Source organism: Myodes glareolus, chromosome 1 (genome assembly GCF_982192425.1).
Source record: "Myodes glareolus chromosome 1, mMyoGla1.1, whole genome shotgun sequence".
Taxonomy (NCBI): domain Eukaryota; kingdom Metazoa; phylum Chordata; class Mammalia; order Rodentia; family Cricetidae; genus Myodes; species Myodes glareolus.
Window position 1 is genome coordinate 49,664,321 of NC_142026.1, and position 18,344 is coordinate 49,682,664.

Sequence of the window (18,344 nt, forward strand, 5' to 3'; positions counted from 1 at the left end):
TGCACTTGCAAGTCGTTCTTTTAAGAAAGAAGTCAAGGAAGCAATGTCTTAACCTATATTACTATTTGAATCATAATACAATGAGAGCTATAGTGTAAAATTGCCGATCCATTCATTTCATATTATTCATAGTATAAAAGATTTACATGTTGAAAAGGTGATAAGTATATCTCTAAAACTCTCTATTATAGTAAAAGTCTATAGAAAGTGTGTTTTAACCCATATACTTGGTAAGTTTAATAAGGGGACAGATAGAAGATGTGTAGCGGTCCCCATGCAGAGTATACTTGTTGAAATTGATGTACAAGTATACAAGTAATTGGTTTTCTACTCTCATTGTTAATATATCAATAAGCTCACATTTCAGAAAAGCACCATGAGTTCTAGGACTGTGTAAATACTTCGGGTTGTCCTAGTTCACTTAGCAAATATAGTATCACTCACAATATAGGAAACTTTATGATTGCAAAGAGTGGGAAAGCTCTGAGTCTTTTCAGTTCTCTTCAAATACATGATAATTCTCTTAAAGAAAAAAAGATTCTGTAAATGTGAACCATGTAATAAAGGCTGGTATCAGTTATCTTCAAATTACAAAAGCAAGCCTTAATGAAGAGTAAAAAAAAGGTTGTAAACATGGTGATAAAACCCTAACATATAATTCCTCTTTAAAATAGGACTAAATTATAAAGTTAATTTATAGAGATAAAAAATTCAACAATGTATTAAATGTAGTAATGCTTTCACATGTACCATTATCATCGTAGGCATGAAACAAGTCAAACTGGAGAGAAAACTTCTGCGTATACTCAATGTGTTAAAGCCTTTGCATGGGACAGTCATCTTCATGGGCATGAAAAAACACATACTACGTTGAAACCCTATGAAGAAAATGAGTGTGGTAAAGCCTTTTCACATCACAATCATCTCCAAAGACATAAAAGAACACATCCTGGAGAGAAGCCCTATGAATGTAATCAATGCTGTAAAAGCTTTCCATGTCATGACTGTCAGAGGAATAAAAGAACACGTACTGGAGAGAAGCCTTATGAATGTAATTACTGTGCTAAAACCTTTGTATTTCACAGTGGTCTCCAAAGACATAAAGGAAGCCATACTGAAGAGAAACTTTTTGAATGTAGTCAGTGTGGTAAAGCCTTTAGATATCAGAGTTATCTTCAAATACATAAAAGAACACATACTGGAGAGAAACCCTATGAATGTAATCAGTGTGGTAAAGCCTTTGCACGTCACAGTGATCTAAAAGTTCATGAAAGAATCCATACTGGAGAGAAGCCCTATGAATGTAATCACTGTTTTAAAGCCTTTGCTTGTCACAGTAGTCTCCAAAAACATAAAAGAGCCCATACTGGAAAGAAGCCCTATGAATGTAGTCAGTGTGGTAAAGCCTTTGCACAACAGAGTATTCTCCAAACACATAAAAGAACACATACTGGAGAGAAGCCCTATGAATGTAGTTGGTGTGGTAAAGCCTTTGCACAACAAAGTCATCTCCAAAGACATAAAAGAACACATACTGGAGAGAAGCCCTATGAATGTAGTTGGTGTGGTAAAGCCTTTGCACAACACAGTAATCTCCAAACACATAAAAGAACACATCCTGGAGAGAAGCCCTATGAATGTAATCACTGTGGTAAAGTCTTTGCACGTCACAGTGATCTAAAAGTTCATGAAAGATTCCATACTGGAGAGAAGCCCTATGAATGTAATCACTGTAGTAAAGCCTTTGCTTGTCACAGTAGTCTGCACATACATAAAAGAGCCCATACGGGAGAGAAACCCTATGAATGTAGTCAGTGTGGTAAAGCCTTTGCACAATACAGTCATCTCCAAAGACATAAAAGAACACATACTAGAGAGAAACCCTATGAATGTACTCAGTGTGGTAAAGCCTTTGCACGTCATAGTCATCTAGAAAATCATGAAAGAATCCATACTGGAGAGAAGCCCTATGAATGTCATCACTGTGGTAAAGCCTTTGCACAACACAGTAATCTAAAAATTCACGAAAGAATCCATACTGGAGAAAAACCTTATGAATGTAGTCAGTGTGGTAAAGCCTTTACACAACACAGTCATCTACAAATTCATGAAAGTATCCACACTGGAGAAAAACAAAGCCATTTTATTTCATAGGAGCCTCCAAAGGCATAAAAGAACCCATACTGGGAAGTAACCCTATGAATGTAATCAATGTGGTAAAGCCTTTGAATGTCACAGTCGTCTCTGAAAACATAAAAAAACAAATACTAGAGAGACACATTTTGACTGTTATTAGTATGGTTAATGCTTTGTTTATCAGAGTCATCTTCAAGGACATGAACTAACACATGCTGGAGAGAAACCCTATGAATGTAACGAGTATGGCAAAGCCTTTGCATGTCACAGTCATCTACGTATTCATGAAATAAGCCACACTGGAGTGAAACCCTGTGAATGTAATCAGTGTGGTAAGGCCTTTTCACTTCATAGACTCTTCAAATGAATGAAAGATCACACACTGGTGATAAACTCTATGAATGTAATCATAAGTGTGGTAAAGCTTTTGAATGTATGAATAATCAAAATTATGAGAAAAATCATACTGTAGAGAAACCCTCTAAATGTATTCAGTGTGATAAAGTTTTGTACTTTATATAGGAGTAAAATTTCTTGTATGCAACAATCTGTTAAAATCTTTGCATATGACATTAGACATTGACTTCCTGAAAAAGATACTGAGGACTTCTTATTATAAAGTATTTGGTAAGATCTTTAACCAAAACACTTATAATCAGCTACACAGTGATTTGGGATTCCCCTCTGTTTGCTATGAATATGTTTTGTTACCATTGTTTAATAAAGCAGCTGCTTTGTGTCTATAACCTTGTAGAATAGAGCAAGGCAGGTATCCAAAGCAGAGACAGAGGCAAAAAGAAAGTGGAGTCAGATTCCATGTTGTGCTGAAGAAAAAAGATGCCCTGGAACCTTAGTGGAAAATCACAAGTCTTGTGTTAAAATACCAAAAAATAGGAACGGGTTAATTTCTGATGTCAGACTTAGTTATTAATATTTTTTTTAAAAAAAATTTATTTATTTATTATGTATACAATACAATATTCTGTCTGTATGTCTGCAGGCCAGAAGAGGGCATCAGACCTCATTACAGATGGTTGTGAGCCACCATGTGGTTGCCGGGAATTGAACTCAGGACCTTTGGAAGAGCAGGCAATGCTCTTAACCACTGAGCCATCTCTCCAGCCCAGTTATTAAGATTTTTGAGCTAGCTGGGAGATTGTGGCGTACACCTTTAATCCCTGCACTTGGCTGGCACAGGCAGGTGGATGTCTGTGAGTTCAAGGCCAGCCTGGTCTACAAGAGCTAGTTCCAGGACAGGCGCCAGAGCCAAAGAGAAACCCTGTCCCAAACCAACACCCAGAAAAAAGAATTCTGAGGTAAAAGGCCAAGCAGTGTTTTAATTAATGTAGTTTCTGAGTGATTATATCAGGTCTGGGCAGTCAGGAATGAACAAGAATCTTCTGCCTATAAATTTGGGAGTGTTAATAATCTTTTCAAGTATTGCATCCTTTTTATATGGTTTGTGCTTACAAACTCAAGGTAAAAAATGAATTTGTGAGTTTACAAAGCCCTTTGTACCGGATAAATGGACCAGTCAAGTAAACATATCCTGACTCTGAAATCAGAGCCAGTGAAATACATAATTTTGACTCTGAAATTGGAGCCAAAGAAATATATCCTGACTCCAAAACCAAGACAGGGGAACACACTTTGTTCCTGAATCCAGAAACAATGAAAGAAACACCTGGCCCTGAAACCAGACTCAAAAGCTTATAAGGGGCTAGTGAAAGAACACACTTTGACTCTGAAACAAGAGCCAAAGAAACATACACTATATTTGTCCAAGTGAGCACAAAACCTGCTAATCTGTAAGCTTGAGATCTACCAACCCCAGAGCATGGAATCCATCCAATGTCTGCATTTTTCTAGATCAAAGATTAATATCTAACCAATTCCCACCCTGAGAATCTTCTCCCTGAGAAAACTCTGCCCCTAAGAAATCCTATATAAGTTCTGTACCTTTTCAGGTGGCATCTGCCCATTTCTGTTCTAGCAGAGGCAGCCCCTCTCCTGGATTATTCCCTTCCAAATAAATTTCTTGAATGAGTTTTGGGTAAAGATCTTTCACTGAAGTGATTAGAAACTTTGTAGTGGATTGGAACAGAGAAGCTTTGATCAGCTCTGCTGGCAAACTCTCTTAAAGGAGCAGAGCAGAAGTAGCAACAATTCACCAGAGACTGCAACATTTCAGCAGCAGTTTCCTATTACCTCCAGTGAAGCAGAGAAATAACAATTTGGGCTGAAGCTGAGAAAACAATTGACATCTCTATTAGGAAACTCCCTAGTGTGGTGGAACAGAGAAGTATTGGAAACTACTGCTAGGAAAGTCCCTTAGGGAAGTGGAGCAGAACAACAATGAACACCTCTGCTTTGAAGCTCTCTTAGCAGAATGAAACAGGGCCCATCTGTGATGGCTTTCTTGGAGAGGAGCAGAATTGCTACATCCTGCAGGAAGAACCTCTCCCACCTGACGACAGCCTCAGGTATGGCTGGACTTTTCAATAGTCAGTATACATCAGGGATCATCTTTGACAATTATATTACTTACCAGGGTAGGGCCATGGGAAATAGAAAAATAAGTAAGGAGAATGAAGACACATATGTAAATAATAAAACAGAAGCATAGGACAGTACTGGGAGGTTGTTCTTGTGAATATTGTAAGTCTGCCTGCATTTAATTTTCCATAGACTTTTATACCCTGATACAACAGGGGGAAGAAGACAAAAGACTGCTTTAACGTGATGCATAGGACAACTAAAACAGTTACTTGCTTCAATCCTTTGAGCCATCAAGTCCGTGATTGTTGAGAAAAACATTCCATTATTCAGGCAGTGAATCCGTCCTAGACAAAGTATTCTAACGACAGTCATTGTCTAGGTCAAACCCCTTCATTCAAAAGAGGCATGTTTGAATTTTCTCACTTTCTTCAACAGCAAGTAGATTTAACTGTATGGGCCCTCTTAAAGTCCAAAACACAAAACAAGGCCACCTTAGGTGAGGGTGTGTAACCACACCTGTTAACAACTTTGAGCAACCTCTAACTCTGACCTTCAGATAAAGTGGAAATAGACTCCTGGTTTTGGAGCTCCACAAGGACAACTTTTCTCCTCATAGGTGTAGGCATACAATACACTTTCCCTTCACAGCTGTAGGTATGGCCTGACTTCTAATAGTCAGGGTACCTTTTCCTTCGGAGCCCTAGGTATCAGTATGCCTTCCATCTATAGCTTCATTCATTGCCAGACTTTTCCACAGTCAGTTAGGGTTAGGGGTTATGGTTGGAAGGTAAGAGTTTAGGGTTAGGCAATTGAAAGTTTTGAAAGTTTTTTCATGTATGTATAGTAGTCTCGACTGGCATCTGATCTTTCAGTGTTAAGCACATCTCTTCAGGGGCTTTTGACTTTTAGAGTCTTCCTTGAAAAGTCTAATATAATTCCAGTATGTCTGCCTTCATGTTTTACCCAGTCTTTTTTCTTTGTATATTTTAATATTTTTTTTTTTGTTCTGTGTTAATACATCCAAGTTCTGAGATTGCGGGAATGTGACACCACACTTGGCTCTGCTTCTTTAACCTTCCTGTCCCACTTTTGTTTCAATGCCTTTTCCTGGGAGCTGTAAATAAAATGTCTGTTTAGCCAGAACGGGTACCGGTAACAGGCCAAATAGTAGTTCCATCAAAATGCAACTTGATGAACCTGTTTTTTGGGGATATTTATGGAAAATGAAAGAGTGGTTATTTACAGAAACTTAAGTGACCCGAAACATCATCAGAAATTTCTTTCTCATGACAGATGATGACTTTATTACAGCAGCATCATAGAGTCCCCCTTTCAATTAATGTTTTACTTATCTGTTGTATCCATCTCCTGACGGAATATTACAGAGCAGAAAAAAGTAATGACATCTTGAAGTTTCCAGGCAAATGGATGAATCTAGAAAACAAAATATTGAATGAGGTAATCCAGACACATAAAGACAGATGTAATATGTACTCACTCATAATAGACTTTTAAACATAAAGCAAAGAAAAAAAACTCCCTACAGTTTACTACCCCAGAGAACCTAGATAATAAAGAGGATCTTAACAGACATACATGGGTCTAATCTACATGGGACACAGAAAAAGACAAGAGCTCCTGAGTAACTTTGGCGCACAGGGACCATGGGAGAGGGGAGAAGGGGAGAAGGGAAGGGTATGGATAAAAATATATAGCTCAATAAAGATAATAAAGGAACATAACTCAAAATATATAGCTATATGAAAATGTCATAATCTAACCAATGTACATCATTAATATGTGCCAATAAAATACTTTTGTGGGTAAATTGGAGAGGAAAGGACCAAGATTATTAAATTTTAAGCTCGGTAAAAGAATATTTAAGATATGAATTCATTGTCAATCTTCTTGTAAGACTGATGTTGCCAAGCATTATGAATGTATTATTTAATTTTGAAAACTGAGAAGGGGAGGAAACTGAAGCAAATAATGTTACAGGAATTCTTTTGAGTCACCTACCATCTTCAAAATCATGACACAGAAACTTGTTAATTATGCATGTTTGGTCTTATGCTCGTTACTTGCTGCCCTTCTAACCTATGTTAACCTGTTTCTTTTCATTTATGTTTTGCTTCAGGGTTGTTCTTTTTACCTTTCTTTCATTCTGCATGTGTTACTCTGTGTCTGACTGGCTGGTCCTGCATGGCTGGCTCTGCCTAGACATCTCCCTTTTTCTCGCCCCCTTCTCTCCTATGTAATCTCTCTGCCTAGGAGGTTCACTTATCCCTCCACTGTCTAGCTATTGGCTATTCAGCCTTTTATTAGACAAATCAGGTGACTTAAACATCTTTACATAGTTAAACAAAGGCAGCATAAACAAGTATAACACATCTTTGCATAGGTAAAGTAATATTTCACAACATAAACAAATGTAACACATGTTTGCAAAGTTAAAGTAATATCCCACATCAGAATAATGATGTAGGATTTCCCTCTGTATACTGTGATTATCATTGGTTAATTAAAAAACTGATGCACAGAGCAGAATAGAAGTAGGTGGGGAAAACTAAATTGAATGCTGGGAGAAAGAAGGTGGAGTCGTGAGATGTGCTGTAGCCATCAGAGGGGAAAGATCAGAGCTTCAGCTGGAAACTTGCTGGTTGGCACTAGCTTCATGGTAAAAATATAAACTATTTAAAATGGGTTAAATAAAGATGTAAGACATAGCCGATAAGAAGTCAGAGCTAATAGGCCAAGTAGCGATTTAATTAATACAGTTTCTGTGTGGTTATTTTGGGGTTGAGCAGCTGGTAACAAGCAAGTGTCCTCCTACAACTAATTGGCACAAATTTTAACTAGCCCCCACTAAACAATCGCAAATATCCATAATCCACTTAATGACCAAAAACTGCCCATCCAACCTCTTGGGAATGTCGGCATCATGTCTTAAAATTACTTCCTTTTGTTTGGGAGTGGCAGTATCTTTTGGAGCCCTGAAATATTTGTATATTGTCAAGTTCTGAGAGAAATTATTGTATCATTTGTTGTTCTGTCTCTGTATAATGGAAAGTGCAGAGCTTACCCAAAGTCTGGGTCAGAGAAGTCTGTAAGGCTGGAATATCTCATCTCAACACCTTGAAATTGTGCTGAGCAGTTTACTGCCCAAAGCCAATCTTTGGGTAGTGTTTGTCAGTTTAGTGATAGTGCCACAATCATGGTGGAATTGTCATTGTGGGGCCCCACTTTGAGAACTTCAAAGGTCACTGATAGGCATGGTCATGGGTCACTGCAGAAAATTTAAGCATTTTAAATGTCATATGGGGTAGATCTCGAAGAGGTTAAAGGACCATAATTCATATACACCCAGAGTACAAAAACTTAATTCCTAGCTACCTGATAGAGACTCAATCCCGAAATCATACAAAGTAAACTAGAAGAAACCTTTTAATAAAATTAGTTAGTAGTCTATATGACCATTAATATCATGACAAAAATCTTTATCCTTCATCCAACTGAAAGGGCTCATATCTTCTTTCTCCCCACCTTCTCTCTCTCTCTCCTCTCTTTCTCTCTCTCTCTTTCCTCCCTTCCTATCTGTCTCTGTCTCTCTTTTTTTTCTCTCTCTCTATCTCTCTTTGCGAGACAGGTTTTCTGTGTAGTTTTAGAGCCTGTCCTGGAACTAGCTCTTATAGACCAGGCTGGCCTTGAACTTACAGTGATCTGTCTACCTCTGCCTTGAGTGCTAGGATTAAAGGAGTACACCACAACCACCAAGCCCCACCTTATCTCTTTTTCTATCTGTCTGTATAGTTCTCCAGACCTCTATGGTTAACTAGTGGCTATCTCCAGTCTCTGACTCCAAGCAAGCTTTCTATTTCAGAGCACAAAGAATTACATGACAATTAAGTTTTATTTTCCCTCTCTTGCGACCAACTCTGCATTTTTTGTTCAACTATTTAATCAGAAGCATGTCTAAAGGAGAAATCCTTTAGTGGCATCACAAGTATATTAAAAATGTCAGCGTTGGTTAAGCAACAGAGAGTTAGTCTAGGCTATAGAATTCCACAGGAAATATGAAGTTGCTTCTTATAAGATGCTGACAGTGCACTCATCCACTTTCTCATACCAGAGGAAATGGCAAATGCTAGACAGGAGGACAGTGCTGGCTACTTCCACAGGACCACAGAAGTGATACATAAAGCAACACCTGACAAACAGCTGAAATCAAGTTGAGAAAGCAACAAATCAGAGTGTTCTAGACACACAGACACCCAAGGGCTAAGAGATGGTACAGAGTAGGGATATTTAGGGAAAGGTCATTTATATGAGGCTACAACCCTAAGAATGGGCTAAGGTAGGGAAGGAGTTTGCAAAGGGAAGACTGGAGAGCAAGATTTTCAAGATTGGGACATAATAAAACCTTTGGCAGTCAAGCTGACTGGATGGAAATGCATCCCACAGGAACAGAAAACCACTAAAAGGCTGTAATAACAAACCTTGCCATCAAAATTGTGTGTCATGAGACTACCTGTATTGTAGACAATGAGGTAGGGGTGATGACATTAAACTAAATGCAGAGGCAAGCCTGGTATGGCAATCTACAAAGAGAGACCCCAGTTTGTTAGTGTGAGTATATAAAGAGGATTGGACAAGTCTAGAGATATGGAGTACATAGTCTTGTCAAAACTTAATGATTGGGAGCCAGGAATAAGGACATACACCTTTGACTTTTGCACTTTGGAAGCAGAGGCAAGCAGGTATCAGTGAGTTCAAAGTCAGCCTAGTCTACATAGTAGTTCCAGGATAGTCATATAAAAACCATGCCTCAGAAAACAAAAACTGAATTATTGGGGGCGAGTGGGTGACAATTTGCTACATAAACCTGACAACCTGGGTTTGATCCTGTAACCCACAAACATGTAGAAGAAGAGAACGAATTATGCAAAGTCAACCTCTGACATGCACACACTTATTTGGACAATAGTAATGTCTGGACATAATGGCAGACACCTTTAATTCCAGTATACAGGAAGCAAAAGTAAGCCAATCTCTATGAGTTTGAGAATAACTTGGTCTACATAGTGAGTTTTAGGCCAGCTAAGGCTTCATAGTGAGACCCTATCAAAAAGAAAGAGAGATTGAAAGGCACAAAGTTAGAATAAATTAAAAATCTTTAAAGTTCAATGACCAAGTAAACTAGAGGTTAAGAAAGGTACCAAGCCTGTAGCTAAAGATCCAGTGGAGGGGTGAGTGTGCTCCTGACCCATGGCAGAAGCCTGGCAAGGGAACACAGACTTTCCCCAACACCCTTATCTCCCTGGTTATTCTGCAGGGGCTGCTTCACCCTGCTAAGCCCTCTCTCCTCCTATCCCATCCCACCTTAAACCCAGGAACCCATTCCCTTCCTCAATCCCTTCCTCGGGGCCATAAAATCCCCCAGCTCAGCCTGCATGGGCACTAGGACAGGGTGGTGAGTGCTACCAGGCAGGACGGAGTTCCTGTGTTTTAATAGCCTACCTGCAGCAAGGTAGGCCTTTAGTCAGCGAGATTCCTGGCCAGCAAGGGGCACTGACCCTATAACAGAAGATCCGTCAGAGAGCAATTCCCTGGCCAACATGGGAATCTGACCCTGTACCAGAAGATCCATTGGAGAGCAATTTAAGGAAGAGATGGGCAGGCGCCAAGACAAGAATTCCTCCAACAATCTGAAAAACAACATGAAAACACCAGATCCCAGCGATCTTACAACAGAAGGACTTGCACATCCTATTCCGGAAGAAGTGGAAAACAATGTCATTATGAAAGCAATAGAGTCCCTTAAAGAGGGCATGAATAACCCCCTTAAAAATGGAAGAGAAGTATAACAAAAAGTTTGAAGAAATGAGTAATTCCATAAATGACACTCTGTGACACCAAGAAAAAACAATCAAACAGATAATGGAAACAGTTCAAGATTTGAAAACTGAAATGGAGGCAATAACGAAAACACAAACTGAGGGCCAGCTGGATATGGAAAATCTAGGTAAGCGAACAGATACTACAGAAACAAGCATAACCAATAGAATACAAGAGATAGAACGAACCTCAGATTCTGAGGACACATAGTGAAAATATACACTCTGATCAAAGAAAACAGCAAATCCAACAAACTCTCATCACAAAACATTCAAGAAATCTGGGAAACAATAAAAAGACTAAATCTAAGAATAATAGGGGTATAGGAAGGAGAAGAATTGCAGCTCAAAGGCCCAGAAAATATATTCAACAAAATTATAGAAGAAAACTTTCCCAACCTAAAGAATGATATCCCTATGAAGGTTCAAGAAGCATTCAAAACACCGAATAGACTGGATCAAAAAAAAAAAATCCCCTCGCCATATAGTAATCAAAACACAAAACATTCAGATTAAAAAAAGAACATTAAGAGCTGCAAAGGAAAAAGTTCAAGTTACTTATAAAGGTAAACCTATCAGGCTTATACCGCACTTCTCTATGGAAACCTTGAAAACCAGAAGGTCCTGGATAGAGGTACTGCAGAAACTAAGAGACCATGAATGCAAACCCAGACTTCTATACCCAGCCAAGCTATCATTCACTATCAATGGAGAAAACAAAATATTCCAGGATAAAAACAAATGTAAACAATATGTAGGCACAAATACAGCCTTATAGAATGTAATAGAAGGAAAATCACAACCCAAGGAATCCAACATTGCCAACACTGCCTACAATAACTCAGACCTCTAGTGACCATTTATAAGCACAGCTCAAAGAAGGGAAACACACAAGCTCTACTACCCAAAAATAAATAAATAAAATAACCAGAGTTACAACCACTAGTCATTAATATCAATGGACTCAATTCACCTATAAAAAGGCACAGGCTAAGAGATTGGATATGAAAACAGGATCCAACATTCTGCTGTTTACAAGAAACACACCTCAACCACAAAGACAGACATCTCCTCAAACTAAAGGGTTGGGAAAAGGTTTTCCAAGCAAAGGGACCTAAGAAACAAGCAGGTGTGGCCATTCTTATTTCTAACAAAATTGACTTCAAACTAAAATCAATCAGAAGAGATGGAGATGGACATTTCATACTCATAACAGGAACAATTCATCAGGAGGAAGTCTCATTCCTGAATATCTGTGCCCCTAATTTAACGGCATCCACTTATGTAAAAGAAACACTTCTAGAACTCAAGTCAGTCATCACACCACACACACTAATAGTACGAGACTTCAACACACCTGTCTCACCAATGGACAGGTCAATGAGACAGAAACCTAACAGAGAAATAAAGGAATTACTGGAGGTATTGAATCAAATGGACTTAACAGACATCTATAGAACATTCCACCCAAATAGGAAAGAATTTACCTTTTTCTCTGCAGCTCATGGAATCTTCTCAAAAATTGACCACATACTTGGTAACAAAGCAAACTTCCACAGATTAAAAAAAATTAGTAACCACCTGTGTCTTGTCGGATCACCACGGATTCAAGTTAGAATTCAACAACAATGCTACACCCAGGAAGCCAAAAACTCACGGAAGCTGAACAGTCAACTACTGAATCATCCCTGGGTCAAGGAAGAAATAAAGAAAGAAATTAAAGTCTTCTTTGAATTTAATGGAAATAAAGACACAACATACTCAAACCTATGGGACACTATGAAAGCAGTGCTAAGAGGAAAATTCATAGCACTAAGTGCCCAATTAAAGAAAACGGAGAAAGCACACATTGGAGACTTAACAGCACACCTGAAAGCTCTAGAAAAAAAGAAGCAGATTCACACAGGAGGAGTAGAAGACTGGAAATAATCAGACTGAGGACTGAAATCAACAAAATAGAAACACAGAAAACAATCCAAAGAATCAATGAAACAAAAAGCTGGTTCTTGGAGACAATCAACAAGATTAACAAACCCCTATCCAAACTAATCAAACGGCAGAAAGAGAACACTCAAATTAATAAGATCGGAAAAGAAAAGCGGGACATAACCACAGACACAGAGGAAATTCAGAGAATCATTAGATCTTACTACAAAAGCCTGTATGCCACAACATTGGAAAATGTAAAAGAAATGGACATATTTTTAGATAAGTACCATATACCAAATTTGAACCAAGACCAGGTGAACAATCTAAGTAGACCTATAAGTCATGAGGAAATAGAAACCCTCATAAAATACCTCTGAACCAAAAAAAGCCCAGGACCTAATGGTTTTAATTCAGAATTTTATCAGAACTTCCAAGAAGAGCTGATACCTATACTTCTTAATGTGTTTCACATAATAGAATCAGAAGAGTCATTGCTAAACTCTTTTTATGAAAGTGGGAAGTAGTCTACAAGACATAGGCACAGGAGAACACTTCCTAAGTAGAACCCCAGTAGCACAGACAATAAGAGAATCAGTGAATAAATGGGACTTCCTGAAACTGAGAAGCTTCTGTAAAGCAAAGGACACTGTCAGTAAGGGAAAAAGGCTACGTTCTGACTGGGAGAAGATCTTCACCAACACCTCATCAGACAAAGGTCTGATCTCCAAAATATCCAAAGAACTCAAGAAACTAGACACTGAAACTCTAATTAACCCAGTAAAAAAATGGGGTACTGATCTGAACAGAGAATTCACAACAGATGAACTTCGAATGGCCAAAAGACACTTAAGGTCATGCTCAACCTCTTTAGTGATCAGGGAAATGCAAATCAAAATAACTTTGAGATACCATCTTACACCTGTCAGAATAGTTAAACTCCAAAACACCAATGATAGCCTATGCTGGAGAGGATGTGGAGAGAGGGGAACTCTCATCTCTTGTTGGTGGGAATTCAAACATGTGTAGCCATTGTGGAAATCAGTGTGGTGATTTCTCAGGAAACTGGAAATCAAACTACTTCAGAACCCAGCAATTCCACCCTTGGGAATATACCCAAGAGATGCCCTATCATACTACAAAAGCATTTGTTCTACTATGTTCATAGCAGCACTATTTGTAATAGCCAGAACCTGGAAACAACCTAGGTGCCCCTCAATAGAAGAATGGTTAAAGAAGGCGTGGAACATATACATATTAGAGTTTTACTCAGCGATTAAAAAAAAAATTACATCTTGAATTTTGCATACAAATGGATGGAAATAGAAAACGCTTTACTGAGTGAGGTAACACAGAACCAAAAAGAGGAATATGGTATGTACTCACTCATAAGTGGATTCTAGCCATAATTAAAGGTCCTTGAGCCTATAATTCGTTATCCTAGAGAAGCTGAATAGGAGGGTGAACCTGAAGGAAATCATATAGTTATCCTCCTGGATATTGTAAGTAGACAAGATTGCCAGGCAACCTTGGGTGCAAGGGGGGTAGTGGATGTAAGGAGAGATGGGTAGAGAGAAGGGAGAAGGGGATGATTCAGGATAGCTTGGGGGAATGGAATGGGTGGGATGGAGGAAGGATGGATATGGGAGCAGGGAAGTAAATATCTCAACTAAGGGAGCCATTTTAGGGTTTGCAAGAGACTTGGTTCTAGAGGGGTTCCCAGCTTCAAGGAGAGGTCCCCAGATTGTTCCCTGGGCAGCAGAGGGGAGGGTGCAGGAATGGGCCTTCTCCCATAGCCAAACTGATGAATATTTTGCTTATCACCATAGAACCTTCATCTGGAGATGGATGGAGATAGAGACAGAAACCCACATTGGTGCACTGGACTTAGCTCCCAAGGTCCAAATGAGGAGCAGAAGGAGGGAAAAGGTGAACATGGAAGTCAGGATCGCGAGGGGTGCGCCCACCCACTGAGACTGTGGGACTGATTTAATGGGAGTTCACCAAGGCCAGCTGAACTGGGAGTGATGGAGCATGTGATTAAAATGGACACTCTGAACATGGCTGGCAATGAATGCTGATTGAAGGGCCAAGGACAATGGCACTGGGTTTTGATTCTACTGCATGGAATGACTTTGTGGGAGCCTGATTTGTTTCGATGCTCACCTTGATAGATCTGTATGAAGAGGGGGACCTTGGACTTCGCACGGGGCAGGGAACCCTGACTGCTACTGGGACTGGAGAGGGAGGGGGAAGTGGGGAAAGGGAGGTGGGGAGGGGGAAGGAATAGGGAGGCAAGGAAGAGGTGGAAATTTTTAATAAATAAATAAAATAAATAAACAAAAAAAGAACATAAAAAAGGAAAGTTACTAAGGCCAGTAGCCAGGTTGCTGGCATGTGTTTTGTGGGATACTGTAGACTGAGGGAAAAATAGCTTTGTTTTCAGGAACCAATTTGAAATAATAGCTGTTTTGATATCAGGGCAACATGGAGGCTGGAGCAGGTAAATCAAGCATTTGAGACTTGGGGATGGAGACACTGCTTAGTGGTTGAGAATATTTGTTGCTCTTAGAGAGGACCCAGATTTGGTCCTAGCACCATATGACAGCCCACAGTCATCGATAACTTTCCATTTAAGGGGATCCAATGCCCTTTCTCACCTCTGCATGCAGGCATATATGTGGTATACAGATATACACACAGGTAAAACACTCATACACTTAAAACAAGTCTAAAAGTAAAGCAAAATAAAATAAATTCAAGGGTGATTTGAGCAACACAGTTAAGACTCTGCCCCATAAACAATCAGTTTCCTAGACATGCTATATATTCTAACACATTAACCCAACAGCCAGAGGAGGTCTACAAACCCCTCAAGAATGAGGACTTGTTCATCATATGCCAGTTAAATCAGACAACAGAGGGCTCTGTGAGCACATGAAGAAAGAGATAGGACACGGGACAGAACACTGCTGAACACTGATCTTTAAGGGATAGAAACATGGGTGACAAAGGAAAAGGGAGAGCAGATGAGAGGAGAGGAGAGGAGAGGAGAGGAGAGGAGAGGAGAGAAGACGAGAGAAGACGAGAGGAGAGGAGAGGAGAGGAGAGGGGAAGGCAGAAGTGGCAGTGAAACAGCTGTGACTGAGAGAAGCAGTGGTTACCTCCTTATGTGATCTGTGACCACAGGTGACATGACAGGAGATGAGTTTATTGTACTTTGGGCAGTCTCAACACTGCTGACCTTGACTAGAACAGTTTCTGTTGCACAACAGGGAACAAAATCTGCTCAAGTATGCTAAAGGGAGGTGGAGGTAACTGATGAAGAAGTTTGACTCTGTAAGCAGTGGATCTATGGAAAGGAAGCTACTGGTGTTTGTGGAGACAGCATTATGCTAACTAAACTAACAGATTAACCTGGTCTCTGAGAAAGGAAAGCATGAAGATCTATGAAACCTCCCAAATAATTGATTCCACGTGTGTAAATCAAGAAACAAAATACAGAACATGAATTGAGATAAGGAAATAAATCACGTAATCACTTTAATATGTTCAGAAAGCCTTCACAAAGTTCAGCATCCCTTGATAAAAAGCACTCAAGAAGCAAGGGGTTTAAGGAATGTGTATCCACTTGACTAAGGTTCATTGAAGATGATACACTGCCAACATCATACTAGAGGGAAATTGAGGGCTTTTCCCTGAAAATCTCTATAAAGACGGAGGTACCCAGTCTCTTCACTCATACTCAGTATAGTGCTTGAAGCCTGAGCTACAACAAAGGCAAGGGAAAGAAACAAAAGAAAATAAATGTAAGAAAAGTAGAGCTACACTCACCCTATTCCTATGTGACTCCCAAAAACCTCTTAGATCTGATAAGCACTTTCAGTAAAGAACCAAGATAAAATCAACAAGCAAAGCCCAGTAACCAACAGGAGCAGAAATCACATTCACAATAGTGCAACAAAAAAATGAAAAATAAAACCAAAAACTAAGACTATGCCCAACCAAAGACGTGAAAGACCTCTCAATGAAAACATCAGAAAAAAACTGACTTAGACAGTAGAAAACAAAACAGTCTCCATGCTCATGGTTGAGTAGAATGATTTTAGGAAAACTAGCTGTGTTGCAGATAGTTATCTACGTGTTCTATTCAACACATGCAACACATTCCATCAAAATCTAAATAGTATTCATCTATAACAACAAAACAGATCCTGAGGTTCATACAGAAGTCTGAGACATCTTAAATAACCAAAACTATTCTAATCACATAGGCATCACATTACTTGATCTCCAAACTATGCAACGGAATCATAGAAACAAAGAGAACAAGGCACTCACACAAAGACAGAAATGCAGAGCCAATAAATACAACAGGAGATCTAGAAACGAGCGATACAGCCACCACTGCCTTGTTTCTAACAAAGCTATCAAAAACATACATTAGGTACGGAATGGTAGTGCACAATTTTAATCTTAGGACGCAGGAACAGAGGCAGGTAGCTTATCAGTGAGTCCAAGGTTAGCCTGTGTTGCAGGGTCCCATACAAAAGTAGTCTCAGTACCAATGAGACAAACTCCAGGAACAGGTTGAAACAAGTTTGGTTTATTTTAGGAAGGGGTAAGCCTTGTATATTCCCCACTTTGCCCAGGACAGAGAATCTGCTGAAGTTATGTGGCCACTGTCCATAGACCCACATCATCTCCTGTCAGACTTAGCTGCTGTGGTCAAGACTGTCTGGCAGACCCAGGCTGACTTTACGAATATAGCTACCACGAATTCTCTTTACTATCGGTCTAGACTAGTTGACTCTCAGGCTTATCAGACTTAGTCATTCCACAATCCTGGTCTACAAAGGATGTTCGAGGAAATAGTTGTACTTTATAGAGAGCCTGTCTTAAAGCCGTAACAATAACAACAAACATACAATGGGAGAAAAGCCTCTCCCACAAATGGTGCTCTGGATAGTCACACAGACAAGAAGGAAACTAGATCCATATCTCTTACACTGCACTAGAACAAATTCAAAGTGAATTCCAGTCTTTTAAGACCTGAAGCTATGAAACTATAAGAAAATACAAGCAAAATTCAAGATACAGCCATCTGTGGCTGGTGATTCTCATTTGGTAGAGTACTTGTATTGGACCATTAATAAAAACCCAGAGATAGACACTGGCATTCAAGCTCAAGATCAGAAAAGCAAAACAGCTAACCACCAGCTTTTACCTCTACTTCAGACCAAAATCGTTGATCCTGCCTCCACGAATCCTCAGACTGAGCTTGAGGCCCATCTCCTCCCACCTTATATTCCTCTCTAGTCCTGGGATTAAAGTCATGAACCACCACCACCTGGCCTCTATGTCTAACTAATGTGACTACTGTGATTAAAGGCATGTGCCACCACTGCCTGGCCTTTCAAACTCCAACAGAGATGTGTATGTAGTTGATTCTGTCACCATTCTTTTTAATTTTGTGGTTTCAGTAGGGAGAAGGAAGACTTTTGCTCTATTTTCATTGTTTTAGTTGATTGGTTTAGTTTTTCGGTTTAAAATAGCATTTCACCTACATAGCACAGGCTGTCTTCGAAGAACAACACTCCTGTCTCATCCCCTGGAGTGTTGGCATTGGATTCCTGCCATCTCTCCTTTCATCTAAACCCTAGTCTCTCCAGTGCTTCTTCTGTGGCAGTGTTTCTCTGGTGCTGTTTAGGGGGGGCTGAGCCTCCACAGGCTGGAACAGGAATGCAGTAAGTGCACAAGGTGCTGACCCTGAGGCTTCTGGAGTAGGTCTCCACCACAAGCACATGGTGCAGTTACTCTAAGATTGTCTTCACCAGGCATAATATTATCAATTCATTTAGCAAGTGATTCTGAGATTAGACTGCTTTG

General features: G+C 39.5%; 1 protein-coding gene across 3 annotated transcripts in view; it reads left to right on the plus strand.

Annotated features, from left to right (window-relative positions):
* The window catches only part of LOC125405505 (zinc finger protein 120-like), a 38,954-nt gene that overhangs the window by 17,628 nt on the left and 2,982 nt on the right, over positions 1-18,344 (plus strand). Inside the window, exon 4 of one of the 3 annotated variants that reach the window (XM_087906149.1) lies at positions 765-2,549. The exons of 1 other annotated variant lie outside the window; for it this stretch is intronic. In XM_087906149.1, coding sequence (XP_087762275.1) covers positions 765-2,154 — 1,390 coding nt within the window. In that variant the 3' untranslated portion in view covers positions 2,155-2,549. Of the gene's footprint in view, positions 1-764; positions 2,550-18,344 lie in introns of those variants that run through there. One more of the 3 variants, XM_087906152.1, reaches the window with a different exon arrangement.